This window comes from Lichenostomus cassidix, chromosome 2 (assembly GCF_008360975.1).
Source record: "Lichenostomus cassidix isolate B80296 chromosome 2, HeHo_3.0, whole genome shotgun sequence".
NCBI lineage: Eukaryota > Metazoa > Chordata > Aves > Passeriformes > Meliphagidae > Lichenostomus > Lichenostomus cassidix.
Window position 1 is genome coordinate 68,190,118 of NC_139482.1, and position 27,917 is coordinate 68,218,034.

Here is a 27,917-nt window from a genome sequence, read left to right on the forward strand (position 1 = left end):
GCTACCCCATCACATCTGGTGTGCCAAGAGGAAATAATGAGAGGCTGCATTGTTTTGCCTTTCTTCTCAGTAAATCGCTGCCTGATGATGATCAACACATTTTTCCCTTTTTGGAATCATTTTGTGACATGTGATCGTGTTTATTATGGTACCTTTGGAAGCCAGACAAGCAGGGTTCTGTTTGCTGTGTCCTGTACAAGCACATTCACAGAAATGCCTGACTGTGAGAGGTTATAATCTAAATTCACAAGAGGAACCATATGGTGTAGAAAAAATATTAGATTCATGAAGAAACAGTTCTCCCCTCTAAAGGTGCATGGGTTATTTCAGAATTGACAATGTCCCAAATTGCTCTGTAAAGTGATTTTCTCTCACACGCTTATCCTCTCTCCTCTTTTGTTCTTGGCCAAACATGCAGACCCCCAGGTATAATAAACACAAGTTCAGAGGGCTTTATAATGAAAATGTTTTTGCTCATTCATAAAAATACTCTCAGCATTGTTGTATTGAATTGCTTCTAGTGCCTGCAATGTGTCGTAATATTGAAATAAAAACAGATTCCCCATTTAGGTATTTTATTACTAGTATTAAAATCACTTTCACAATTATTCCACCCTCTTGCTCGCAGAATATTCTTCTATCTTAATGCACATTGCAAATGATGAAGCATCATGTTCCAAAGGTGACCTCAGACAGTCCTTATCAGGTGGGAATGTCATAGTTACCAGCTAGAAGGCAAACAATAAGGAAATGCACAGAGGCTGCTCATTCGAGTACCAACAGAAAGACTCAAGAAGCCATGAGCAACACGTGACATCACCCATCACAAACGAGTGAGAATAAAGCCATGGGGAGACAGTTTGTGTGCTTGAGAATCTTTTGTATTTGTACACTTGTGATTCTTTCCCGAACAATGGGAAATCATGGACAGACGTGAAAATGTTGTGGGATCCCTGTTGCCTCCCTTGTGCATCCATTGCCAGGCTCCACCGTTGCCTTGGAAACTGGGTAGGCAGGGTTTCATGCAGGCAGGGAGGAGGCTGTGGCAGAGTTTCGACTGCCGAGGGGCCCATGGGTGTTCCTGGGCACATACCCTGTCTCTATATGAATGGGAGAATTTTGGCTTTCATTTGCAATTCTGGCCACTTAGAATTTATAGAGCTGTATTTTAAAAACCCTAAAACAACAGGGCACTCCCATATCTATTTAAGTATTGATGGCTAATATTTATTAACATGTTTGCCACAATGAAGGGTGCTGAATTGACATATAGTTTGGTTCACTGTGTGTTCATCGATGTTCAAGGTTGTTGTAGATGAAGGAACATGTACACATAAACGTGTACTTCTCTTCAGGTACTCAGAATAAAATCTGGAGCTACATCCCCACCCTGAAAAAAAACAGTGGGAACCTACAAAGAGACCAGTACTATAGTATGTAAGAATTAGTTTCCTAAAAAAGCTCAGAATCCTTAATGGAATAACTATAGAAGAGGCCACTGTGTGCATGTGGGAAGAAGACATGTCAGAGAGTGTCCAGGTGTCTTCCAGAGAAGAATCATAATGCATCAAGCTGGGCCTTTGTGGATTGCCAGGAATACTTTGGCACTCAAAAAGATCTTCAGTGTCTGTGTGGATCCCTCAGAGAGGCTAGAGAAGCAGTTATGTTGCAGTTCCACCAGCAGTGAGAAGATGAAACTGCCTGCTGCTGCCCAAAAAGGTGGGTTATGCCTATAGCAAGTACAAATGTGTATGAACTAGTTGTGTGAACAATAACAGAGGCTGCCTGTGATTAAGTGTTGCTGAAATTTGTCAAAGGAAAATACTGACTACAGTTGGGATATAAAGAACACAAACTTTGAGAGACTTCGGTGAAAAGATCTCAGAGCCAGCACGATCCTGGATATTTTGTGATTGCAAAAGCCACATGTAATAGCACCACACTTAATTCCCTGTGTTGCAAAGCTTAGGCCAATCTGTGCTTGTGACATTTCACAGCAGCTGACGTTTCTGCACTAGGGAAGAAAAAGAGCTACAGCTGATAAGAAAGTCAAATCACTGGAGCAAATTGAGAGTCACTTTTGAAAATATCGCCAAAGTACTTTTCCAAGGTCACAGCAGCTGAATTCCAGGCAAAGATATGGTACTTCTTCAGCCACTAGTATTTCCTGCTGTAGACAGACCAAAAAAAAAAAATTAAACTGGTGACTTTATGCATTGATTTATATTGTGTAAAGCACAGCTAACCTGAGTATTACGTAAACAATTCAGATCATTTGGACTTTATTCTTGACAGTGGTAATGATTTCCCACATCAATTATTACCTCACCTTTGCAAAAAATCTTCTTGTTTTGAAGGTGTTATAATTGCAATATAATGTTATAGTATACTGTGAAACTGAGATGAATAAACTATCAGTCTGGTGTCACCGATCACACACAGCCTCCCACACTTTACTTTCCCTTTCATACAACCACAGAATTGTGGAGGTTGGACAGAACGTTTGGGATCACCTAGTCTAGTCCTTTACTTTGCCTTACAGGATCAGCTAGAGCAGATTAATCAGGGTTGTCCCCGCTAGGGTTTTGAATGTCTCCAAGAGTGGACACTCCACAATCTCTCTGGGCAACCTACACCAGAGCAAAGTGGGGTTTTTCTAATATCTAGATTTCTGTATTTCAGTCTGTGCCTGTTGCCTCTTCTCCTGTCACTGCACACTACTGAGAGGAGCCTAGATCCATCTTCTTTACTGCTTCCCATCAAGTATTTACACACACTAATAAGAATCCCCTGAGCCTTCTCCAGGAAAATCAGTTCCAGCTCTCAGCCACTCCTTGTATGACAGATGCTCCACTTCCTTATTCACCTTCATGACCTTTCATTGGACTCACTCCAAAATGCCCATCTTGCTCTTTTATTGGGGAGCCCTGAACTGGATGTAAAACTGCAGATGGATCTCACCACAGCTTACTCTTTACCTTGACCTGCTGGTAAAAACCATCCTTAAACAAGGATGTTTTTTGACACCCTTGCTGTAAGGGCACTACTGACTCATGTTCAACTTGGTGTCCACCAGGATCTCCAGGTTCTTTTTGGTCAAGTTTCTATCCATCTGGGTGGTCCCCAGCATGTACTGGTTCAGGGGGCTGTTTCTTTCCAGGCACAGGACTTTGCTTTCCCTTTGTTAAACAGCATGAGGTTCCTGTCTGCCCATTTCTCCAGGCTACCAAGGTCACTCTGGACTGGCAGCACAACCCCGTGGTGTATCAGTCCCTCCTCCCAGTTTTGTGCACCCTCAGACTTGCTGAGGTTGCACTCTTTTGCCAGTTAAGTCACTAATGAAGAAATTAAATGGTGTTGGCCAAGGATCAGTCACTGGAGTACACTACCAGTGGCTGGCTTCTGAACTTCATGTTGCTGATCTCAAGCCCTTCAGCTTGGCAGTTCTGCCAGTTTTCACTCCATCTCACTGTCCATTTATCTAGGTCACAGCTCATCAGCTGGCCTACAGGGATGTTATGGGAGACAGTTCAAAAGCCTTCACAAAATAAACACTGTGCTGAGCCTGTTGATACTTGGGAAAAGTTTGAGAGCTTGCATTACCATGCTGTCCCCTCGGCACTTTAATGTTGTGCTTGAGGTGAACTCCCTCCAGCTCTGTCATGCTGAATGCAAGGTGTATTGGGTCTGACTGAGCTAATGCTCACAGCCCTCCCAGTGCTGTGCCTTGCATTGGTGGCTAGAAGGGCGCTGTTAACAGACCTGTGTTTTGACAGCAGTGCTGTCGCTCTGGCATTCCTTCCCCCATCAAAGGGATGGGAGTGGGCAAGATCCTGGGAGGGGACACAATGAGGCCAGCTGACCAAATCAATGACAGGGATATTCCATACCGTATGACATCAGCTCAGATAAATAAAGCTAAAGGAGAGAGGAGGAAAGGGGTACATTCACGACTCTTCAATGTTTGCCTCCCAGAGGAACCATTAGGCATGCTGAAGCCCTGCTTCCCAGGAGGTGTTCAACCATTGCATGTTGATGGGAAGCAGAGACTGACTTTTTTTCTTAGCTTATGTGCATGCAGAGTCTCAATTATTTCTTTCCTCCACCACAATAAAACTGCCTTATCTCTCCTGATGGTTGTTTTCCATCTTATTCTCTCCCCTATCCCATTGGGAAGTGGAGTGATAGAGCAGCTTAGTGGGTACCTGGCACCAGCCAAGGTCAACCTGCTACACAAGGTACAAGATATCCTATTCCTATGGGTGTTAAACTGCTATCACTGCTGGACAACTCCCAGAAAATGCCATTCTTTAGCATCAGCATAAAATCTCAAGCCAGCCCTCTGTGTTCCTGCAATTAGAGCACAGATTTAGCAGCACCATCTAAAACAGAGTTCTGTGCTTGAAAGTGGCTGTGGGCTTTAACATCATCACCCAATCTCTGCTAATTTCAGGTGTCTGAGCTATGGAAAATTATGTTTGTGCTTGAAACATAATGAAACATGATTAAGCAGGCCTGAGCCAGAAATACAGGCTCGAGGGTGCTAATAAAACATAGCAGCCTGTGCTTTGCTGCTGTGTCTCAGCAGAGGTGAAGAAAGCAAGGGAACGACTTCCAACAGGTGTGCAAAGAGGAGTTAGGTGGTTTTGTTTTCTTTTTCACCCCAAGACGAGCCCTGTCTTGTCCGACTCCAGCCTTTCGCCTGACGGCTGAAGGCGGGGTTCCCTCGGCGCCCCAAGCCGGCCGCGTTCAGCATGCGGAGGGGCCCTCAGCCTGCTACCCCCAGACCGGACTGGACCGGGAGACAATGCCCTGGCTCGGCTCGGCTCGGCTCGGCTCGGCCCGCCCCGCGCCCTTCCCGCCCCACGTCACCCGCGGGGCGGGGCGCGGCGCCCGATTTAAGGGACAGCGAGGGGCGCGGCCGCCGCAGCTGCGAGTGCGGGAGCGAGCGGCGAAGGACGCGACAGCAGCAGCAGCAGCAGCAGTAGGGGCAGCTTCGGACACCAGCACCATGCGTGAGATCGTGCACATCCAGGCCGGCCAGTGCGGCAACCAGATCGGCGCCAAGGTAAGGCTGGGCGAGGGGAGCAGGTCGCACCCCGCGGGTGGAGCGCAGCTCCGTCCCGAAATGAAAAGCGACTGGGGATTTGCTGAGGCGTTGTGGCTCCTGCCCCTGTACCCACCCGTCCCTGGCGGTCTGAGCTGCCGCGGGGCTGGGATATGCCCGCGCTCCCGGCCGGCGTGCCCAGCCTTCCCGCAGGCAGCCGTGGCCATCCCCCTGCCTCGCCCCTCCGCGGCCACGGCGCCGGCTCCCGAGGGAGGGAGCGGGAGGTGTTTCAGTGCCACGGATTACCCGTCACCACCGAGCGTGTGCAGGTGTTGCCATCTTGTAAGGGACTACAGGGTCTTAAGCCAATGCTAGACAATGGGAGGACACCAAATTGACATAGCCAGAGGTGGTCACCCTTTGGATACAAGTTACAAAGGAATTAACTTGCACTTCATGCTCTGGCTGCTCGTCTACCCCCTGCTAGTTCAGCTGCTGTGGCCAGCGAAGCTCTTGTTCACTGACTCACCTTCCCACCCGGCAGCTGTTCTGCCATGCAAGGGAGTGGTCAGGCCGTGGAATGCACGGGCTGCACTGGGGGGTGTGATTGGCACTGGCCAGCTGTTTCCACTGGCACTGAAAATGGCTAATTGCCATTTTTCAAAAATTTCTTCTAGTTCTGGGAGGTCATCAGCGATGAGCATGGCATTGATCCCACGGGCAGCTACCACGGGGACAGTGAGCTGCAGCTGGAGAGGATCAATGTCTACTACAATGAAGCCACCGGTAACGCCCCTCTGTAATAAGCTTCCCGAGGGAGGGAGCAGGGGATGTGCAGGCAGGGGTCCCCCAGCCCTCCCTGCAGTGGGCGACGCCCTGGCACAGTTTAAATGGCCGCTTTGTTTTCCCATCCCTGTATCCTTCCAAATTCCCACACCCTCCATGTCCTCGGCAGCAAATCGTGGGGAAGTGGATGGGAGCACAGCAGGGCTCGTGTGACACTGGCTGCCAACTGCGGGGCTGTAATGCTGGTGCTGGTTCCTCCCACAGGTAACAAGTATGTCCCCCGTGCCATCCTCGTGGACCTGGAACCAGGCACCATGGACTCGGTGCGCTCCGGCCCCTTTGGACAGATCTTCCGTCCTGACAACTTTGTCTTTGGTGAGTGAACATGGCATGGAGGTGCTCCTGGAGAGGGAACTCCACACGCCACAGAAAAGACTTGCAGTGAGCAGGCAAGGGACTCTCAGGGAAAATGCATCCCCACAGCAGAGTGGGGGTGGAAGTGATGGGAGGAGCTCATGGGGAAGGGGCAGTGGCATTGTGTGTGTCTGTCCCCTGGGCGCTGATGTGGCACGTGGCTTCTGGTCTGCCCTGCAGGTCAGAGCGGGGCTGGCAACAACTGGGCCAAGGGGCACTACACGGAAGGCGCCGAGCTGGTGGACTCTGTGCTGGACGTGGTGAGGAAGGAGTCGGAGAGCTGTGACTGCCTGCAGGGCTTCCAGCTGACCCACTCGCTGGGCGGAGGCACGGGCTCCGGCATGGGCACCCTGCTGATCAGCAAGATCCGCGAGGAGTACCCCGACCGCATCATGAACACCTTCAGCGTCATGCCCTCGCCCAAGGTGTCGGACACGGTGGTGGAGCCCTACAACGCCACCCTCTCTGTGCACCAGCTGGTGGAGAACACGGACGAGACCTACTGCATCGACAATGAGGCCCTGTACGACATCTGCTTCCGCACCCTGAAGCTGACCACTCCCACCTACGGGGACCTCAACCACCTGGTGTCGGCCACCATGAGCGGCGTGACCACCTGCCTTCGCTTCCCCGGCCAGCTGAACGCCGACCTGCGCAAGCTGGCCGTCAACATGGTGCCTTTCCCGCGGCTGCACTTCTTCATGCCGGGCTTCGCCCCGCTGACCAGCCGCGGCAGCCAGCAGTACCGCGCCCTGACGGTGCCCGAGCTGACGCAGCAGATGTTCGACTCCAAGAACATGATGGCCGCCTGCGACCCCCGCCACGGCCGCTACCTGACGGTGGCCGCCATCTTCCGGGGCCGCATGTCCATGAAGGAGGTGGACGAGCAGATGCTCAACGTGCAGAACAAGAACAGCAGCTACTTTGTGGAGTGGATCCCCAACAACGTCAAGACGGCCGTCTGCGACATCCCCCCGCGCGGCCTCAAGATGTCCGCCACCTTCATCGGCAACAGCACGGCCATCCAGGAGCTCTTCAAGAGGATCTCGGAGCAGTTCACGGCCATGTTCCGGCGCAAGGCCTTCTTGCACTGGTACACCGGCGAGGGCATGGATGAGATGGAGTTCACGGAGGCTGAGAGCAACATGAACGACCTCGTGTCTGAATACCAGCAATACCAGGATGCCACTGCTGATGAGCAGGGCGAGTTTGAAGAGGAAGGAGAGGAAGATGAAGCTTAAGCCCCCTAATATCAAAGGAACTTCTGTAAAGCAGGCATGCATCTGAATGACTTCTGATAGTGGTGGTGAAGCATGTTTTCTAGAAACTGTGTACCCAGTTATCCTCTCCTCATTTGTGACTCTGGCAGATTTCTCAGTGTAACAGTTCTGAATCCTAATTCTTACATTTTTTGTCCTTTAATATTAAGAGCACATAAAGGCATGTATTCTAGATCATGTTTTCTGTCTTTCTTAATGCCTCTACTGGACGAAGAACAGCTGCTCAGCCTGGGTGGCAACAAGTAATTTTAAAGACGTCTGAAATCTTGCAGTGCAGTGGTATGCTCTGATCACTGAGGCTTACATGTTCTTAAGGCATATGCTTCTCATGCAAATATGTTTAATGTTTTTTATTACAGGATGGGACCCTAACCTACTTATAACTTCATTAAAAATGGAAAGCCAACTTAAATTCCTAAACAAGGCCAAACACCTCTGATTGTTTTACAGTTCAAGTCAGCGTAGGAAATTTTCTACTTCTCTGTTGAAGTCCTCTGCAAAACGCAGGTGTAAATTATGCTTTCCTTCCGGCATCAGAAGCAACCTTAAAAGAGAAAAAGAAATAAAACACTGATTAGACATTTTATTCTGTGAGTATAGGTAATTAAAATACTTGTTGCATTTTCTTTGCTCTTTGTTACTCAGGAAGGAACTGTAGTAACTCTTATTTTAAGTACTGTCCCCTATGTATGTGGTTCAGAATGTGAACCACAGCAACAGCTGGAGAAACAATCATACTACTTGTCCCACTTTGGGGAGGAAAAAATAATCCTAAAACAAACTTCTGTGTCCTAGACCCAGTTTCTAGACACCTTTCTGGTGATCTTCAGAGAAGACAAGATTCCAAAACTTATGCGAGGAGGATACATCTTTGAAAGGTATGTAAAGTACCTGAGCACTTTTGCCTTTTTCAGAGAACAGTAGCTGTGCTGGGCAGTGAAATGTAGAGTTCTTGTCATGATCCAAACTTGGTTAGTATTTGTACTTTGTCTAATCTTTCTGCACAAAGCCAATCCAAAACTAATACCATTCAACCATTACAATAGAAGTCAGAACTTCTCTGACTATACCAAAAGCTTAGAAGTAGTATGAGGTTAAAGTGAATAAGGTTAAATCTTTGTAATACAAATATGAGTTTTACATGCCTAAAATGCTACTTATTTTGCCTTCTATCTGTGACAAATTTTATACATCAGGGATGTATAATTTATATGGCAGTGGGAAATTCTCTAAGTTGTTTTGTTCTACCATATACTAAGCAGTTTCAACAGAGCTAAAGCCATTTTGACTGATACTTTGTTGCCTTCGTGTCATCAAAGTCCCACTACAGCAAGAGGGATTTACCTTTTGGTGGTGACAAGTGCTGTTTTGTTTTGGGAAAAGAGCAGTAGCATGGGAACACACCCAGCTTTTCTAGTGAATTCCATCTGAATTTCATTAAGTCTATTTCTTCAAAGACTAAGCAGCACACAGATGCACAAACCTTTAGCACTGCTGTTAATATTTCCTACTACTGTAATGCTACCAAACTCCAGCAATACCATGCAAATGCAAAATGATGGCACACTCTTCCACCACAAGAGAAATACGCAATATATCTGCACTCTAATCAGAAGAAGCTTTTTCTACTTAACTACAAGATAAAAATCAATGCAAGAAAAGCTGATGGTAGAAGCATGTGTTACTGAAAACATAGTGAATTTAAGCTTTTCATTCTGCTTCACAATGGAACATATAATTTCCAGTGTAACCAGGGAAGAATGGGACCATGTGACCAAGCATTAATTTCTGAGAACACCATTACTCTGATTTCTTTTCTGACAAATGTGCATACAGGGTAGTACTTCAGCACAAAAACATGCCAAGAATCATTGTTTTACATTTTATTGGAAGGCAATTTCTAACAGTGTTTCTCCTCTTTGACTTGTCTTCTAAAGAGAGGCTGTCAGATCCTTGTCTAGCTTTTTGGGATAATTTACCACAGTCAGCATCTGGGGTGTTTTGGAGCTCAGTGAAACCAAGCAGGATGATAGGTATCCTGAGCAGGGCATGTAGGAGTAATGAACCAGCAGACATGAAATAAAACACCAGCATGTAATTGTGTTAGGAACATCTCTTGTTCTCATCTTTCCTGTGGCAGAACGCATTATTATGATCAGTGGGGCTGACTTTGAGATAGTATCATTCATTTTTGCATGGAGATGACACCAGTGAAACAGTTCCCTACACTTTGCATTCATAAAATTTTTTTTCTTTTTTTTTTCCTGCTACTTCTGTTCTCTGGTGCTAATCATCACAGTCTGTTATTATGTAGCAATAGAACTCTTGCATTTGTGTGCTAATTTATGAAGAAAATTCAGCTGGTAAAATCCCTGCTTTGTGTAGGAAGCATTTCTAGAATTTTCAAGTTGTGCTGGCTTTGGCTGGGATAGAGTCAATTCTCTTCACAGTAGCTATTATGGGGATGTGTTTTAGATTTGTGCTGGAAGCAGTGTTGATAATATAGAGATGTTTCTGTTACTGCTGAGCCATGCTTGCACAGCATCAAGGCTCTGCTTCTCATACTGCCCCATTAGGGAGGATGCTGGGGATGCACAAGAGAGGTGGGAGGGAACACAGCTGGAACAGATGACCCCAACTAACTACAGGAATATTCCATACCATATGGCATCATGCTAAGCATACAGAGCTGGGGAAAGAAAGAAAGAAAGGGGCTGTTTGGAGGGGTGGCATTTGTCTTCCCAAGTAACTGTTACATGATGGACCCTGGCTTTCCTGGGAATGGCTGAATACTTGCCTGCCTATGGGTGCAGTGAGTTAAGTCCTTGTTTTGCTTTGCTTGCATGTTTTGCTTTATCTATTAAAGTGTCTTTATCTCAACACATGAGGTTTCTTTCATTTTTACTCATCTGATTCTGTCCCTGATCCCAGGAGTGGGAGAGTGAGTGGTGCTTTGTTGCTGCCTGGGGTTAAGCCACAACACATGAAGCAGATGCTGCCCTGGTATTTTTCTTGTTTATATAGTAATATTTCTGGGCACAGCTGTACATTTTTTTTCTCATTCTGCTTTTCTTAAAAACACTGAAAATTCATGGAGAGGTGGAAACACAGAATCTTTGAGGTTGTTGTTCACATCATTAAGGCAGAGCAAACAGAAGTATCCTGTGCTGCTCTCTTTATTAACTGGGAATCTCTCTCCATTCATAGCACCTAGTTCCCTGTTGTACTGAATGGGACAGAAATGAGGTTTCTTACAGCAAAAGGAATGCAATGCTCATAACAAACAAAGCAGAAGTTTGCTTGCTTTGATAAATCTTAGGGAGTAGTGGTTCTGTTTGTGTAGTGGAAAGAGGAAAAGGAACTTGGTTTCTCTCAGAGGGCCTTAGGAAGGAGCTTATTAAAATACTGTACTTTTATATTGCAAGGAAGGTCCAGTTACACTGTTTGCATTGTAACTTGTTAGGGAAATTTAGAATAGCTCTCTGTGTAGCAGAGACAACTCATCCAAATACTTTTTTTTTTTAAACACTGGGTTTGAACTGCTTCGTTTCTTTAACAATGGTTTATAAAAACTCAATCACTTAACTTACCGAGAGCCTTTGATGTGCTTATGAATGTATTCTGCATGAGCTTGTGGGACCAAAGGGTCTTTCTCACCATGAATTATAAATGTGGGACATTTAATATCTGGCAGCAACTGTTGGCAGATATTACCTAGGGAGAAAACAAATGAAGGTCACACTTTGTTTTAAAATTCTGTGAAAGATGAAGCTGCTTCAGTAAAGGACTCTGAACTCCACTGGGTTCTAGCTATTGCCTCTCCTTGTGGATAGTGTGTGATTAATCTACAGAACTGTGTAAGCAGGACTATAATTTATATTTCTTTCTCCAAAAACCTTACTTTACTGCAGTTTGCTCCAATAATGGATACTAGCATAAAAGGATAGAGGGAATGAAGTTCCACATTTCCCCCAGGCTCTCTTTGGCTCTTCAAAGCCAATACATGCATCTCCTTCCCGGCTTTGCTCTTTTCAGCCATAGAGTCTTATGGCCCTCACGTTAACCTACATTTTGCTACATCGGTTGTCAGCTTACAAGCTTTGCTACTTTTTGTGAACAAATTAACTTAGGCTGTACTCATTCATACCTCTGGCACTGCCCAGGCCCTTTGCTGTCTGCAATTCTCTAAAGGGTTGACCCTGGATGGATGCCAGGCACCCACCTAAGCCTCTGCCTCACTCCCTTCCACAAGTGGACAGGGGAGAGAAAGCAGAATGAAAGGTTCCTGAGTTGAGATAAGGACCAGGAGAAATCACTGACCAAATACCATCATTGGCAAAATAGACTGAACTCAGGGATATTAATTGAATTTATTATTCACAAAATCAGAGCATGATTATGAGAAGCAAAATAAATCTTAGAGGCTTCTTTGTGGCTTCTACCTCGTGTCCCCCTGTGGTGCAGGGAGATGGGGAGTGGGGGTTATGGTCAGTTCATCACAGGTTCTTCCTGCTGCTGCTCAGGGAGTCCTTCCACTGCTCCAGTGTGGGGTCCCTCCCATAGGAAACAGTTCTCCATGAATTTCTCCAGCATGAATCCATCCAACAAGCAATGGTTCCCCACAAACTGCTGCAGCGTGGGTCACCTTCCTGCAGGGTGCAGTCCTTCAGGCACAGCCTGCTCAGCATGAGTCCCCCACTGAGTGCCAAGTCCTACCAGGAAACCTGCTCTCATGCACACTCCTCTCTCCATGGGTCTGCAGGTCCCAGCCAGGAGCATACTCCAGCACGGGTTTCCCACAGGTACAGAGCCCTTTATCAGGCATCATCCATGCTCTGGCATGGGCTCCTTCAATAGCTGCAGGTGGATCTCTGCATCCCTGTGAACCTCCATGGGCTGCAGGGGCACAGATGCCTCACCATGGGCTGCAGGGGAATTTCTGCACTAGAACAGCTCTTCCCTTTCCTCTTCCACTGACTTAGTGCCTGCATAGCTGTTCCTCTCACATATTCTCACTCTGATCTTCTCTGGCTGCAGCAACATCTGTGCAGTAACCTTTTTTTCCCTTCTTAAATATGTTTTCACAGAGGTATTAGTGCTATGACTGACTGGCTTGGCCTTTGCCAGTAGCATGTCTGTCTTGGAGCAGGCTGGCATTGACCCTGCTGGACATGGAGGAAGCTTCTAGGTACCCTGCAATCCCCATGGTATCAAAACCCGGCCATGGAAACCCAATACAAATGCATAAATATTTAATACTAAAACTATTCAAAGGTTATTTTCCCTTCCCACTCATAATTTTGTTTACTAGTCATTAATCTCACTAGAAGTAATTTTAATGCTTTTGCTTAAAGACTTTTCTGAATTTTCTACTCTTGTTTTCCTCATCCCTTAGCAACCCTGTTTGCAAACTCATTGTCTAACTTCCCAAGTTCCTGCAAGGGAATCTTTGGGCAAAACATTATTCGTAAGTTTTATATTCCATTTTTCTTTGAGATAAATTTGTCTATTCATTATTGTCACCCTGCAGCTACTAACAGCTCTAAGATCAATGCTCATACTTGTACACTTCCCTTAGCTCTAAAGTCAGAGGCTGTTTCACAGTTTTTCCAGTTGCATGGTTATTTATGTAGCCTTAGTTTGCAGTTTTACTGATTAAATATTTTCATTTAAAACATTTTATCCATAGTCCTCTAACACATCCAGAAATGCTGACTGTTTTTCAGAACCAGTACCAAGTAAATGTAGGTTATTTATCTAGGGACATAGCTGGCAGTCAAACTATTATTTCCTAGTTTCCAGACCTAAAACTGTTTTGTACTATAACCACTAAATTATATTTACTCTAAAATCATAGAACAGTGAATCTTGGATTTTGAGACTTTATGCAACTCACCCAGTTTCATTTTGTGTTGGCTCCTTCTAAAAGTTCATGTCTCATGGTATTTCACACTAAAACATGTCTCATTCAGGGAGAGCAGTCTAGTTTTAAACAGAGCTCAAGATTTTGACCAACATAGGCTTTGTTGTCCTCCTTTCATCTCTGATGGGTTTTATTAACCCCTTTTCTTATATCTGCTCTATCTGTGCCTGTATTGCAGTATCTTTAACTGCACGATGGCCTGTTTGTAGTCTAAATCATTCTTCCCTGGGAAAAAACCTGCAGTCTGATTGCTGCTCATCTCTTGCAGCAAACATTAAGCTTCTCCCAATATCTGACCCAGTTTCAGCATCTAGGTAATTCAGCTCCTTGTTACATGTCTCCAGGTGGTTTCTTTTTCACAGTCACTTCATCTCATAATGTCTGAGGCATGTGCAGGCAGTGAAAGGACATCACAGCCACAGATTCACCAGCATGGGCTTTGCACTTCAGAAAAAAATAGTTTTAAGGAAATGCATTCTAGAAAGGGTAAAATAAAACTGGATCATAATTTGTTATATCACTTTACTGGGAGAAATTCTAGTTCCACGTTGAACCTATGCAAAAACTTGTGGAAAAAAATATGAAATGAAGGAATGTTTTCCTGGTAGTGCCTGTTACCTACTAATGCACATAATTTCCTATCTTTCATTATGAGAGCTATAGGAAAATGTTTATAAGAGTTACAAACTCCTTTTTTATGTATTATGTATCACTGCTTTAGGCAAATTAAAAGCAAATTTCCTCTGAATTAAAATAGAACTGCAAATTATTATTCATAATATCCTTTGCTGAAAAGGTCTATGTAGAGTAATCACAGAAGTCTTCAGGGACAAACAACTATATTGTTTAGTTCAGCATTTTAAAAAAATTTTTTAAACAGCTGAGCTGTGTCACTAGTGTTTTTTTTAAATGTGTTTTTTTAATTCTGAGTTCTCAAAATCTGAAGTCCCTTCTTTTTCAACTCATGCTACCAGGTTTGAAAGAGTTCTTCAGCTCTGTTTTACAAAAAATGGAAAGAGCATGCCTTTCTTTTGGGATATCTTAAAAATGTCACTGAAAGATAATCCTTTGACATAGAGACAGGAGAGGAGAAAAAGATTCTGGTTGAGCAGAATCCCTCCTGTTTGCTCTGCACAAAAGCAATGACGTAATAATGTAGTTTTGTGGTGGAACAAGAACAGCCTCAACAACTAATGTTTTCCATAAATGTTTTCCTCCTGTACCTTTCTGGTTCTGTGAACAATCTACAGAGCAACTGTGTTACTCCTGAATGTGAGTCAGACTCAGCTTTTAATGCCACATGGAGAGTCCTTCCTTTACTGGCTGCTAGAAGCACTGTTAGATTTTTATGCAGAATTGCTTGCTACTCCAACTGCTTCAGTTCAACAAAGCCTTACCATCTGAATTTTCAGCAAAGCGTGATATTCCATCTACCCAAGCCTCACAGGTTTCTGCAAAGTACTTATGTCCATACAGCTCTTCCAGTGGTTTCCTGACCTTTTCACTCCATTTTGAAACATCTCGGATGCCTATATAAAATAATATTGAAATATGTCATATCCTTTCCAGCAACAAGACAAAAACCACACCTAATATTGGGAAGTTTTCAAACAAGACTGCAAATATGTATTTAAAACTTGAAACTGCAATGAATATTTAAAATAATTCATAGTATGGAAAGGATATAAAAAAGAACGTTGAGCAATCTCTGTTGTGGTCTTCTGAGTTGTAGAGGAACATCTTGTTATTATGGTCACAACAGAAAAAAAATAATCAAAGGACTCAGTCCTAAAACTTCTGATGGTTCTTCCTGGAAGGCTTTCCTAAGAGAAGTTCAAGGGACTTGTGTATAAAAATGGGACTGTTTCATAACAACGTGCCAGACCTGGCAGTTCTTTTTTATATCCTTTAGCCTTTTGCATTGACTCATGGATGGAAGTTCTTCCATGGCTCCTACCAGCTCTCAGAGGAAGGAAGCTCTTACTAAGTCATTCCAGCAGGCTGACATCATAGTACATTTGCCACAGTTTTACACAAAAACAAGTGACTCATGGCAGCCTGGCTAAAGCTGTACAAATAATTAGACATTTTAGTTATGCATTTATCAGATTTCCCCATTTTTTCCCTCTAAAATTTTCAGTAGTAGTCACAAACTAGGTATTCAAAAGAGTTTTCACTAAACTATATTTCAGCTGTACAGCTTTTTACTGATAAAGCCTGAAACAAAGTTGGCATAGCAGAGAACAGGACAGTACTGAATCATGAAACAGCAATATATGCCACTAGCAAAGGTTTTAATTGGTTTCAAAAGGGAATTAAGGGAAGAAAGGAGTGAGGTGTTAATTAACAATGAGAACCTGTCCAGCCAAATGACAAAGGTAGCAGTGACTGAAAGTGTTTTACAACAGCATCTGATTGGAAATCAGTTAGAGCCATCTCAGGCTAGGTGCTACTTAACAACTGTTTCCCATACAGAATCTACTGCTTTATCCTTGTGGCTGGCATTAATTTAAAAAGAAAAGGGAGAAGCCGATTTTGAAAGGACATAGATACCAAATCAAGACCTTTCTCTCCTACAAAACCTTCCACTGCAGCTGAGATGCACTGATGAGTCAGTTGCAGAAGACTTGTGCTGCTACTCTCTAAGCTCTGTCAGCCAGAGAGAGATGTTGAAAGCAACAATCCACAAAGAGGACAAAGGCCAGTCTTGCAGTGGGTGCTCTATTTAAATAGGACTTCTTTTTTGTTGTTGGTTTTTTCTTTTTCTTTTACTTTTTAGCCTGTTGTGCAGGGAGATGTGCATTTCATATTTATACAATAAAAATCTCATAAATATAAAAACATATCAAGAAATAAAGCATTTTCCAGAGCTCAAAAGCATTTTGCTTTCTGAACTAAAAATATATATCACTACTAATATATATCACTACTAATACTACTAAATGTGGTACTACCACATTTAGTTTTAGTACAGGTGAGGTAAATACACATGTGCAATGCATATACTTGTAATTTGCTGAAGCCAGACAGATTTCACAGCTGGTATAAATCAAACTCCAGTCACTAAAATGAAACTATACTGGGTTACATTTGTTGAGAGCCTACATGGTTAACTCTTTTCATTTCTACACTCAGAAGGAAATATGGTCCCTTTCTGGGTTCACCAGCAGTTTTTTCCTATTTTTCTTTATTGTGAGAAGTGATCTCAGAGTTTATTTGACATGAGTAGAATAAGGATCAGAAATCCCATGTTTCTTTTCTTTGCAAAGGTTTTCTAATGACAATAATTAACTATAAAGGAATGCAAATGATAAAGACATCTTGGGATATTTACTTGAATGATTCATTTGCTTCCTGAACTTAAAAGGTAAGTTTTAAGCTTGTTTTCTTACTGTCTATATTATATAGCTCCTAGAGGCAAAAGATGTTATGAGCTTTTATACCAGTGATTATCTGTGGACCTGGATTAAAGGTTGTGTGAGATGTAAGAAATCAAATCAAACCTGGGGGTCACTAGTATTATTTGGAATTTTTTTTTAATAATTTGTTGTAGTAACAAAAATTTCACTTTCTAAAAAACTACTGACAAGCTATTGTAACTCCTGCTTTTCATCAGAGTAAGTTGGTAAGGACTTGTTAAAATTATATTATATTATATTACCCCTAGAGTAATTGCTAGAGGGTTTCTCACTTTAATCTATCCCTATCCTTAGCAATGCAGTGAATTTTGTGTCCTATCTTGAGGTTTGTTATGTCCTCAGCTCTGTCTCCGCTATGCTGTTATGTGACTAAGACCCTTGGGTCAAGAAGAAATTAAAATAATTCATTTAGAGAACGACATGCAGTTTGTACATACCATTGTAAATTCTCACATCCTCTTGAGTAACGCTGGCATTTGCTCCCCAGACAACCAACTTGTGGATAAGAGTTGGGTATTTAGCAGCTGCAATGAGTGCTGTAATTCCACCATCACTCCACCCCAGCAAGGAGAACTTCTTAAATTTTAGTGCCTTGATTCATACATGAAAGTTATATGCAAATCATCAGCTGGTTTTACAACAAAATGTCAAACACTTCTTGAAAATTAACTGTACAGTTTTAGACACAACATGACATAGTTGAACTATAGTTAGCTTTCCTAATTAGAAAATATAATTTTCCTGCTATACATTAAAATTCTAAAAAAATCAAATATTTAGAAAATAAGAAATTACACCTGCCACTTCAATTTTCTATAACTCTAATGAAACAGGCAATAGTCCTATTAGGTTGTTGCTGCATTTTAAAAAGCCACCCAAAAAAAGAAAAGTTTATTTTAAATGGAGATAAAAACCTTTTCAGAGAGTCTGATGATATGAAGAATCCATGGATTCTCTTGGTGTGAAGTTGGCAAAGACTATCACAGTGTGGAGGATAAGCAATCCAAGATTAAGCTAAACTTAAGAAAAAGAAAAGTGTAAGACTTGAAAAATGGAAGCCAGTGATCTGATTTACTGATGCTAGCTAAGCTAAAAAAAACCCAAAAAAATGCTCTATAACAACCAAAAAATGCTTAAAGTATTTTTTTAGGGGATTTTATCAAATTTTAGTTGCTAATTCACATTTTCTGAAGCTTTTAAGTGTATATTTTAAATGTTACTTCACAGTGAGTTGCAACTCAAAACATCAATAGTGAAATTCCTCCTTCTTGAAAAGGAAAGCTTAGGGCAATGACAACCAAAACCTTAATTCATTCTGAACAGTGACAGGACCCAAGGGGATGGCATGAAGCTGAGTTGGGGGAAGTTTAGGTTGGATATCAGGAAAAGGTTCTTCACCCAGAGGATGGTTGGGCACTGGAACAGGATCCCCAGGGAAGAAGACATCACAGTATCAAGCCTGACAAAGTTCAAGAAGCATTTGGACAATGCTCTCAGGACACATGATGTGATTCTTGGGGTGTCCTGCACAGGGCCAGGAGTTGGACTCAATGATCCTGATGGGTCTCTTCCAACTCAGCATATTCTGTGATTCTATGACAATGTTTTGCACCAGAATTTGAAACTCTTGTTTCCTCATAAATCACTATATGTGGCAGGGGGTACTGGCAGTGACAGGAGAGAGGATTTTGTGTGTGTTATGTCCAGTGGGCAAAGAATGGGGAAGGTAAAGGCACTTATGAGAAAATGCATCTGAAGGTTGCAGAGAGACAATATTCAACAGCTAAGCAATACTTGCAGTTTTGCATATAGAAACTTCAGTTTGTGAACTCATTCACAAGAGGATATATTTCACAGTGTTTTTTGCTTTTGTTCTGCAGAAATTACAGCCTTTTAGATGTAATTAAGTAGGTTATTGTACTTTTGAAGGAAAAAGAACAAGTTAGTTGAATTAATTGCTTTGGTGCTTGGTGGTGTTGGAAGTCCAGGCCTGCTTTGTTGTGACAGAAGAAAGCAAAAATGCAGGTAATGAGCATCAAGTTTACAAGCAAAGTAAAAACTTATTTTTCTCCCTCTGTAGCTGTCTTTCTCAAGTAAGGCAAAACTTTACTAATCAACTTGATACTTAGCAGACTTCTATCCCTATAAGGCTTTCCTGCTTTTGGCTTCATCCTTGGTATTCTGCTCACTGTAGTGTTGACCAATTTTAGATTTCACTCTGCTACGCTGTAATTACTAAACAGAAAAGAAATTAGGTAGGGGAGAGAAAAGGACATGTAAAGTAAGAGCTGATAGCAAGAAAAGAGAACTTTGAATTTTTGCAACTGATCAGAAAATGGTGTTGGTCTGCTGAAGACGTAGTTAATCTGGGTCCAACTTTCATTATCATGCTGCTGAAGGGTTCCCGGTGTCTTGGCGGGTTTTGGAGGTTGGCAGCAGTGCTTGTAAAGGTTAAGTTTTTGATGTTGCTACTGTGCCCCTACTGCCAATAGCAAATTATGGAGCTCAAATTTGGCTGATGGATGGAATAGCTGATTAAAATTTTTGTTCTTCATGCCAGGTTATTTGAGATCTATTTGCCTCCAGTATTTATCTTGTTTTCTAGCCTTTATCTTGATACATTCTTTGGGGTATCTCAGGATGCTTTTCCAGTAGGAGGAATTTAATTTATCCTTTGCAGCCTTCAGAAAAACGACGTGATGTAACAGATGTGCCGGATAAGGAATGCATGTTTGCCTGCTTTAATTTTGAACTACTTACAGTCCAGGTCTCTAACCTAACATGGGCATGAAAGCTGGCTGCACAGCATAATTCTGTGGGTGATTTTGTGCTGCCTTTACTCTGTGAGTGAACAAAATTTCTTTTCAACTCACCTCCTCCATCCAGGCGTATGTAAAATGCAATCAAATGACCACAAAAGGCTCAAAAGGCTCACCTATATATATGTGCTTTTTTGGCTAATTGCAGGCTGGATGATGTATGTAAACCATTATATTCTGGAAATCATAGCTGGAATGATTCCTTGGGATTTATACTATACTTTATAATACTAAAATAAAAGCAAGTTACCCACGCTTGGTAAGGTATTAATAATTTGTTATTTTATGCTTGTATTGAGAAACAGCTTCAAAAAAACCAGGATGCTATGTCTTATTTGCTTTGGCAGCTCTAGATATCAGTAGGCTGCTGTCCTGTTTGGCTGGAAGCTACATGGTTACATTCCCTTTGGGGAAAGCTCTGTTTTCTGTTTTGCATTTATTAGTATTCAAACAGACACAAGAAACGGGGTTACAACCATTTAGACCACAAGTTTGTCACCTATTCACAGTAGCATCTGTATTTTCTTTGCTAGTGCTGCAGAAGAACAGAAGATTTACAGTGCGGAGAGATTGCCTTTATGGTTAGAGGGCAAATCTGTGTCTTAATCCCGATTCTGCTGTCAGACTTACTTTGTTTTGCTATGCAGAATACACCAGGAAGGCCACATTTCCAGTTTCAGCAAGGTTATTGTTTATTACAGAAATACAGTTGGACTGACTGTCTGAATCTTGCCTCATATTTTTGGAATTTTAGTGCTCTGCCAACTTACTTAACATGACGAAAGAGACTGTATAGCTTAATATAAAAAAGCCAAAATATTAGTTAAAACTAAGCCAGAAAATAGTGTCAGCAGTTATAGGACAGAATAAAAGAGGAACACAGAAGCACAGATTTGAATAAAAAAATCTGCAAGAGGGAGAAATAATAACAGCTCTAGGCCATATTCTTTATAATCACAATAGCTGTATTAGTTCATAAGACTTTATATGGTCACAGGAAGCCTTTGATTTCCTACAGAAATTATTTCAGTAATATGCTGTAAAATATGCTGCAAAGCATCGAGCCAATTTTTAGAATCAAATGTTTCTTAAAATGGACTGCTCATGGCAAAATGCCAAGATTCTATTTGATAGAAAATTTTCTAAATCCTTTCAGTACGGTAATCCTTTCAATTAAACCACTTTGCATAGACTTTGTTTTTTACACACACTTTACCTAAACTTACATGGTTCTTGGCTGCAAACCTCTTAGGGCAGGGTCTTGGAATAAAATCATATTGCTTTACAATTAATTCCCACTGCTAAGCCTCTATGCATCTTGCAGAATAGACGGAAGAAGAAAATATTTTCCAGATTAATGTGTATATGCTCACTTTTAAGCATTCATTTGTATGGTCTTTTCATAATCTGCTGTCTGCTGGAAACAACCTCCCTCCTTCTCAAAATTTAAGGAAAACAGCTTTAAAAACAATAAAAAAAAGAAATAATAGAATGTATTAATAGATTTACCTGCATAAGATCCACAGCATCTTTTGCATCCCTTTCAAAGAAATCTGGAGGAAAATCTCGTGACGGAGGAATGGACTTTCCATATCCGCGAGGATCCCAAGCAACTACTGTGAAAAGTTGCTTATTCATAGACTTTAGCTGCGGTCCAAAATCAGTTTGACCACTCCCTGAAATATTATAATTTTTCAGTTTTATTAACCACCATAATGCATACATAGCATACATACTTTAAACGGAAACTGGAGAAAACTTCTAATATTATTCTAAAAAAGAGATTATCCAACAGTGAAGTACTCTTTAATTGTAACTACCCACTGCAACTCTCAGACAGGAAGTGCCACAATTAAAATCTTTAGAGGCATCTGCAGTATGTTCAGAGCAAACCACTTCTGGCAGGTATGAAAGGTTACCAGGAACAGTGCTCTCACATTTGATTATACACAGAACCTTAAACTGAGTTTCCTGAGGAGGGATTTATCTTTAACAGATTTAAAGCACTAGCATGGCCACTGCTGTTTACCTGGGCAGCATAGGTGAAACTGAAAGGGGAGGAATGTTCTGCTACAAATTCATAAGTGAAAAGCATTGTGCCAGACAGTTGTTATTTGATAGAACAACTCTTTGAGAATATTGGTGCTTACAGCTGACCTTTGTTGCCTGAGGAGACAGTGGTGACACAAAAGAATAAAATTGTATATTCTGATTTTTCTAATATGTCAATATAAGCCAAATACGGACATTTTTTTCTGATGCAGAACCATTTGTTTTATTAATGACTCAAAGAGTTTAAAAATTAGGTACGCCAGTCTATTGTACCAAGATATCTATGAATGATGGTAATCTAGCATGAAGGTAAGACTGCAACTTATGTCTTATTTGTGTTGTGGTTGTGTGGTAATAGTATTAAGTGCTATTTGGTTACGACTTGTTCAAATTTAATATGCTGAAATACAAAATTGGCCATCCATTCTTATTTTAAAAGGTCATTTAAGGGCATTTAAGTTTTTTTCTCTTAACTTGGAGAAATCTGTCCTCAGATACTACCAACTGGTCTAAATTATAAAAGAGGCTGTACATAGCCTGCTATGATGAGCTCATTGCATCCTGACATGATCTCTTGTGAAACCATTTAATAGCTAGAGTCAGAAACAAAATATCAGGTTGTTAGAAAAATGCCAGCAGAAACTGATTAATCTCATATTTTTAAAAGAGGCCCTGTATAATCTCTGCAGTATCATGAACATACTTGTCATACTTTCTTGCTTGAAAATTACACAAGACTGAGAGCATATCTGAATGCTGTATCTTCTTGGTTTTCTTAGTATTTTTGTAGCTAGAAAGAGACACATCTATTTTGTTTTAATGTAGTTTACAAATAGTCTAAAGACTAATTCTGGCTGACCTAAAAGCACTTACCTTGTTGCCACAACAAACTTAATAGTCTGTTTATACTGTAAATAGCATAAAATAATACTGAAAACTTAGTACAAAGGGAAGAAGGATGTGACAGTCAGAATGTGAAGTTCATTCCCACATGTTGCGCAAAAATACTAAACCATGAACTTCATAAGGCTAAAGATAATAAGCTTATGTTTTACTATTTGTAATAATACTAATTGCACTATAGCAATGTACACCTAATAATAATAATAATAATATTGTTCACAACTGAAGAAATACGTTATTTATATTTAAAGTGTTTGCATTGGCAACAGGATTGCTAGCTTAAAAAGCTGTTTAAAATCAGTATGTTGAAACATATGACTACTTGAAGGACAACTAGCAGTAATTTTTTCCACCCTACCCTTAAGAATTCTTTGAAAGAAAGAACCAGTTCATGAAGGCTTGTAAATGTTGCTGCCAAGAAGAACAAATATTTCCTGCTCTTCAGTTCTTGACATTCTATCATCTTTATCCAGCAATTCAGTTAAGCATTAGCTCAGCTCTGAGCAGAGTAACAGTCCTACTGACAGCCAGCCACGAGCTGTTGGCAAGTCAGATGGGTTCTTTAGAACTGCAAGAACCCAGAAAAAAATAGGCTGAGTTAATTTTAAAGGATTGATATAAAAACCAGTGTATTCGATGGACAGATACCACTTAGCTAGCAGAACCTGTTGTCCATCTCAAAAAGCCACTGAGAATCCTAATGATGTTGCCCTGAATAAACAAAACATGCAAATACATCTTTAGGCAAAAAGTAAGTTTTAACAGTGACTTTTTCACAGTAAACTGTAAGGGTTGCATTACGTCTATTAATTCAGTTGGAATCCATCTAGCTTCTAAAAAGGAATGCATAATTCAGTCTGTGTAACAAATATAGCTGACCTGATTTTTCCCCCTTCTGCTATTTTCCACCTTACGTAGCTACTTGCCACCTGTCCTGGACACCGCCTTTACGCGGTTAAATCTAAAAGTGCAAGTCAAGACATTGTATAAAAGGTGCCTGGTGAGATAAATGAAATTTTCTAAGAATTGTTAACTGATGGCAACAACTCTGCATTTTCCCTTTTAAGTGTAGCAATTTTTTTTAATGACAATGCGCCATTATCAGGTGTTGAATACATTACAAAATAGTTTTGTGCATTCTTGCTTGAGACCAGATGGATGAAGAGGTGGTTGCTCTATAAAGACAAGATAAAATCTCCAGACCTAGCATTCCTGGAAGCAGAAGAACTGCATGGCTTCCTTCTCCTGTTTTCTGATAATGCAGGTGTACTCCATTCACTTGGATTTTGGCAGATGTTATTGAAGTACTAGGGTTAGGGAAAGGGAAGAGAAATAGGAAAACATTCAGTTAATTTTTGTTAATACATGGTCACTCCCAGTATACAGACTATTTATTTTCCTAGATATTAATAACAGTACTATGAGATTTTAATGGATCTCTTTCCTTTCACAGGTGCACAGAAGACTAAAAAAAGCTTCTCAGGAGCAGAGAAGTATTCAGTTGTGACTGTTATGTAGTGCTCATACCCAGGCTAAAGGGTAGTGTAATAAAAGGCTTGAGAGTGCAACCAGGAAAATATAAAGACAGCTTTACATGGCTGCAGAAACATATTGAAATAAATACATTAGAGAGGAGAAATCTCATTCAGTCACAGCATTACTTTCGAAAGGGCTGGTGTTCACCTTGCTATTACTAAACTGAGCCTCTTCATCTGTCAAAGAAACCACAATCTATTGTTACTGTTCCTCAATGAAAACCGCTTTGCACTGAGATGAGAGAGGAGAACAAGAATGTGAGCATAATATTTCTGTCAGTGTAATCCCACCAGGAGATAGCACTTACTTGGCAAATACCACATGAGCAATAAATCCACCCACTAGAAAATCACTACAGAAACCAACTGCCCAGGCCATCTCTCAGCCCCAACCCTTAAACACCTTCACTAATCTTCAGTGCAAAGCAAGGCATGTGTAAATGCAAATAAGTGACCTAAGAAACCATGTCTAGATACAAACATCTAGTGAGAAAGCAGAAGTAGCATAGATTCAAAGTACCTTCTTAACAGTATAAACCATTGCATTTGTTCTCCCAGGCAAATTTGTGCCCTAATGGCTATAAAACCTCTTTTCAACAGCCTAACTCATTTTATTTAAAGGTAATATAATAAAAATCTTGCCATTTGGCTACCTACTGATGAACCCTCATTTTATCTAGATTAAATAAGCTTGCCCTATGAATTCAATCAGTGTGAATTTCATATGTTGTTTTTCAGTCTTAGATGTAACAATAATCTCTATTCCATGATACACACTGGGCAATTCATTAAAAATTGAATTTTTATATACAAAGTCTGAACTACTTACAGTATGTATAGAGTTGAAAATGGCGGATTATGGGTAAAAACAAGCCCACTAATTTAAACCCTTTTCCTAAGAAAAATGAACAATAACTTGCAAACTCAGGTTCTCAATACATGAGTGGCAGTTAAACCACAGAACATGTTGAACACAAAGCCATTTTTGATTTTACATAAAATCCTGGGTCTGTGTAACTCCTCATGCCACATGCCTGAATATAAGTTGTGACTGTGCAGAAAAGTATCAGCTCCTTCTGTGCAGATCCAATTTGAGAACTGGAGTACAAATGCAGATCTGTGGCAAGAGTACAGCTCAAAGAAATTCACTGCATCATTATAATTTCAGTGAATTTTGCTGAATTGTTATGCTAATGTGATCCAAGTGTTTAGTTTGACTGTAATGCTAAACTTCCTTTAAGTCTGTGTATCACATTTGATGTGGTTTATACACTTCACAACTTAAATTCTGCATGTAGCACTTAGAGGGCTGCCTTACTCCCTTTTTGAATAACTGACTCACTTTTCTCTCTTTATAAAAGAATTCTTCCTGATATGTCATCTTCTGGTGTGTCATTAATTTCAACAGGTATTTTATTATAGTTCTCATCACAGTAAATCAGCACATTGCTCTTTTTTAAAAAATATGTGGGGTTTGGGGTTTCCTGGCTTATGATTAATAATTGCTAAAACCACTTTCAGTCCCTAACAAAACAGAAATAATCAACATCTTGTTACCTTTTTAAAAACAGTTTACCAACATACAGTTTATTAGACAGACATATATTCCGCTTTCCCGATTCACATTTGTTTTCCACATCGTTTTATGTTTTTAGGATTAATTATTAACATCAGTGGCTTGAGAATTTTGCTGAGTTGGTGATGCTTTTCCATTCTTGGATTGTGCCTCGGTGTGAAGTCCAATGAAACCCAGGAGTTTCACACTGAGGATATTGTTAGTACTTTACAGGCTAACAACAAATGAGTTAGGTTTTTTATGCACTGAGAAACTGTGCAACACCTAAGGCAGACGAGATCTTCCCAACAGCAAATTTCTGTGAGCCTGAAGTTACTTCACCAGTGTGCTTGTCAGCAGGATGACTTCACTTCTGTTCTTTCACAAAGACCATATTTTCCATTGGTTAGAATAATTGGAAACCGTGGTGCAACAAAACAAACAAAAAACCCACCCTGGCATTTGGAATTAGGAATGTTAAGGTGCACAGCTCTTTGAGAAGCAGTGGATACACACTGCCTATGTTTACCAAGGCAGCACAGGTGCACAGTGGGCAGATCTTGTGCTTCACCTCGTACTCTGTAGGAGTGCAGCTTAATCTGGGAACTACCTCTATTCCAGCTGTGCTACGATACAATCTACTTTTTATCTGTGCAGGGGAAAAAAATTACAGTACTGTCAGTTTTCCTCAACAGGATCTGCAGAATAAGCAGGATGATATAGATTAGATATTTGGGTTCTCTTTGCGACTCCGGCGACCTGCAGGGAGCCCCTTAGCAGCAGCAGGCGGCCGAAGGGGCAGGCGGTCAGCGGCACGTCCTGCCTTGCGGGGACCGCCAGCGGGGAGGGTGACAGGCACTGACCGCTCGGGGCTGCGGAGCCTTCCTCGCACAGCTCCTCGCAGCACAGGGAAAGCAGGAGCAAGGCTCCCCAGGATACTGCCCGAGTCCCCACCTTGTCACCTCCCCACCCCCGATCCGGTGCACACCCCCTCTGCTAACACCTTGTCCATCCCGCCGGCCGTCTGCCAAATAGCCCCTTCCCCACCCGCGGGAAGGCAGGCGGGAGCTGGGAGAGGGGGAAGGAGGCGGCTGTGCTTTTTACCCGTAGCAGGCTGCCGGTCCCCGGGGCGTGAGCGGCGCTGCCCGGGCGGGCGGCTGCATGTGCAGCAGCACCAGCGCCCGGAGGGCCCGGCCCGCGCTCCCGCAAAACATTGCCCTCAGCAACGCGGGCCCGGAGGAGAGGGGAGGAGACGGGGGTGGCGGCCCGCCTCGCCTCCCCTGTCCTGCCCCCGCCGGGCGGGATGAAGGGTTGGCCCACCTCCCCTCCCCTCCCCTCCCCTGCCCTGCCCTGCCCTGCCGTGCCGTGCCCTGCCCTGCCCCGCCGGGCGGGATCCGGAGCCCTCCCGGTCACCTCCGGGATGTGCCGGGCCGTCCAGAGAGACTGAGCCTCCACTGCCCGCGCTCTGATTGGTGGCAGCCGCTGTCATTCAAGGCAGAGCTGGGATGATTTGACGCCTGGGCTGTAGCCCCGCCTCCTCACGGCGCTGATTGGTCACCCGGCGGCGGCAGCTGTGGGGTGGGAGGGGTGCTGTCGGTCCCTCCTCCCGGGTCATTTTCCTGGTCCCTGATCCCGCCTTGGAGCCTGAGAAGGGATAGTGCTGCCCCCGCTTGAGAGCTCAGTCCTGGGAAACACAATGGACGCGAAGCCATGAACTGCCCCTCTAGCACTGCCCGTGGTGCAGCAGCTCCATGGGCTGTGAGAACACAGAGGACACAGGGGTCATCTGTGGCTCCAGGTCTGCCTGGAGAACGGTTCCCTGGGCAGCTGGGACAGTGAGGGCAGCTCTGGGAACTGCAGCTCCCCTCTGGTGGTGCTTTCAGCATCCCAGAGCCCAGGCATTCCCAGGCCCTTGGCAGGCATCATTAACTCTGCCTCACCCATGTTATTTGTAGGGCCTGCTTGTGGGGAACAACTGCTGGCCAAGGGCTTTAGCTTGGCAAGTGCCCTTACTGATTAGGGCCAGCCACCTCTGGAGCAGCCTGACTGCTTTCATTTAGCACAGCACTTGGCCTTGCTTTCCTCTGGACCTTCTCACAATTTGCCCAGAAAACACCAAGAAGACCAGCTGCTTTCCCTGGTGTCTGTTTTCCAAGCGTGAAGGAGCATGCATGATCCTGAGTC

At 42.6% G+C, this 27,917-nt stretch overlaps 2 protein-coding genes across 4 annotated transcripts; one reads left to right on the forward strand and one right to left on the reverse strand.

Annotated features, from left to right (window-relative positions):
- The first annotated feature begins 4,909 nt into the window (after positions 1–4,909).
- Positions 4,910–7,699, forward strand: LOC146441573 (tubulin beta-2 chain-like). Its single transcript, XM_085051999.1, has 4 exons — positions 4,910–5,068; positions 5,725–5,833; positions 6,098–6,208; positions 6,428–7,699. The coding sequence occupies exons 1-4, from the start codon at positions 5,012–5,014 to the stop codon at positions 7,486–7,488; spliced, it is 1,338 nt and encodes a 445-aa protein (XP_084908125.1). The 5' UTR covers positions 4,910–5,011; the 3' UTR covers positions 7,489–7,699.
- A 163-nt stretch (positions 7,700–7,862) lies between these two features.
- Positions 7,863–27,024, reverse strand: BPHL (biphenyl hydrolase like). 3 transcript variants are annotated; one of them, XM_085052000.1, is made up of 7 exons: positions 26,838–27,018; positions 23,847–23,950; positions 21,198–21,364; positions 17,307–17,460; positions 14,848–14,979; positions 11,118–11,241; positions 7,863–8,071 (listed from the first exon to the last, which is right to left on the reverse strand). In XM_085052000.1, the coding sequence occupies exons 1-7, from the start codon at positions 26,945–26,947 to the stop codon at positions 7,984–7,986; spliced, it is 879 nt and encodes a 292-aa protein (XP_084908126.1). In that variant the 5' UTR covers positions 26,948–27,018; the 3' UTR covers positions 7,863–7,983. The 3 variants fall into 3 exon arrangements, with proteins under 3 accessions (XP_084908126.1, XP_084908127.1, XP_084908128.1); XM_085052001.1 differs by lacking the exon at positions 26,838–27,018 and adding an exon at positions 26,188–26,210; XM_085052002.1 differs by lacking the exon at positions 14,848–14,979 and having other exon boundaries at positions 26,838–27,024.
- Between the last annotated feature and the right edge of the window lie 893 nt (positions 27,025–27,917).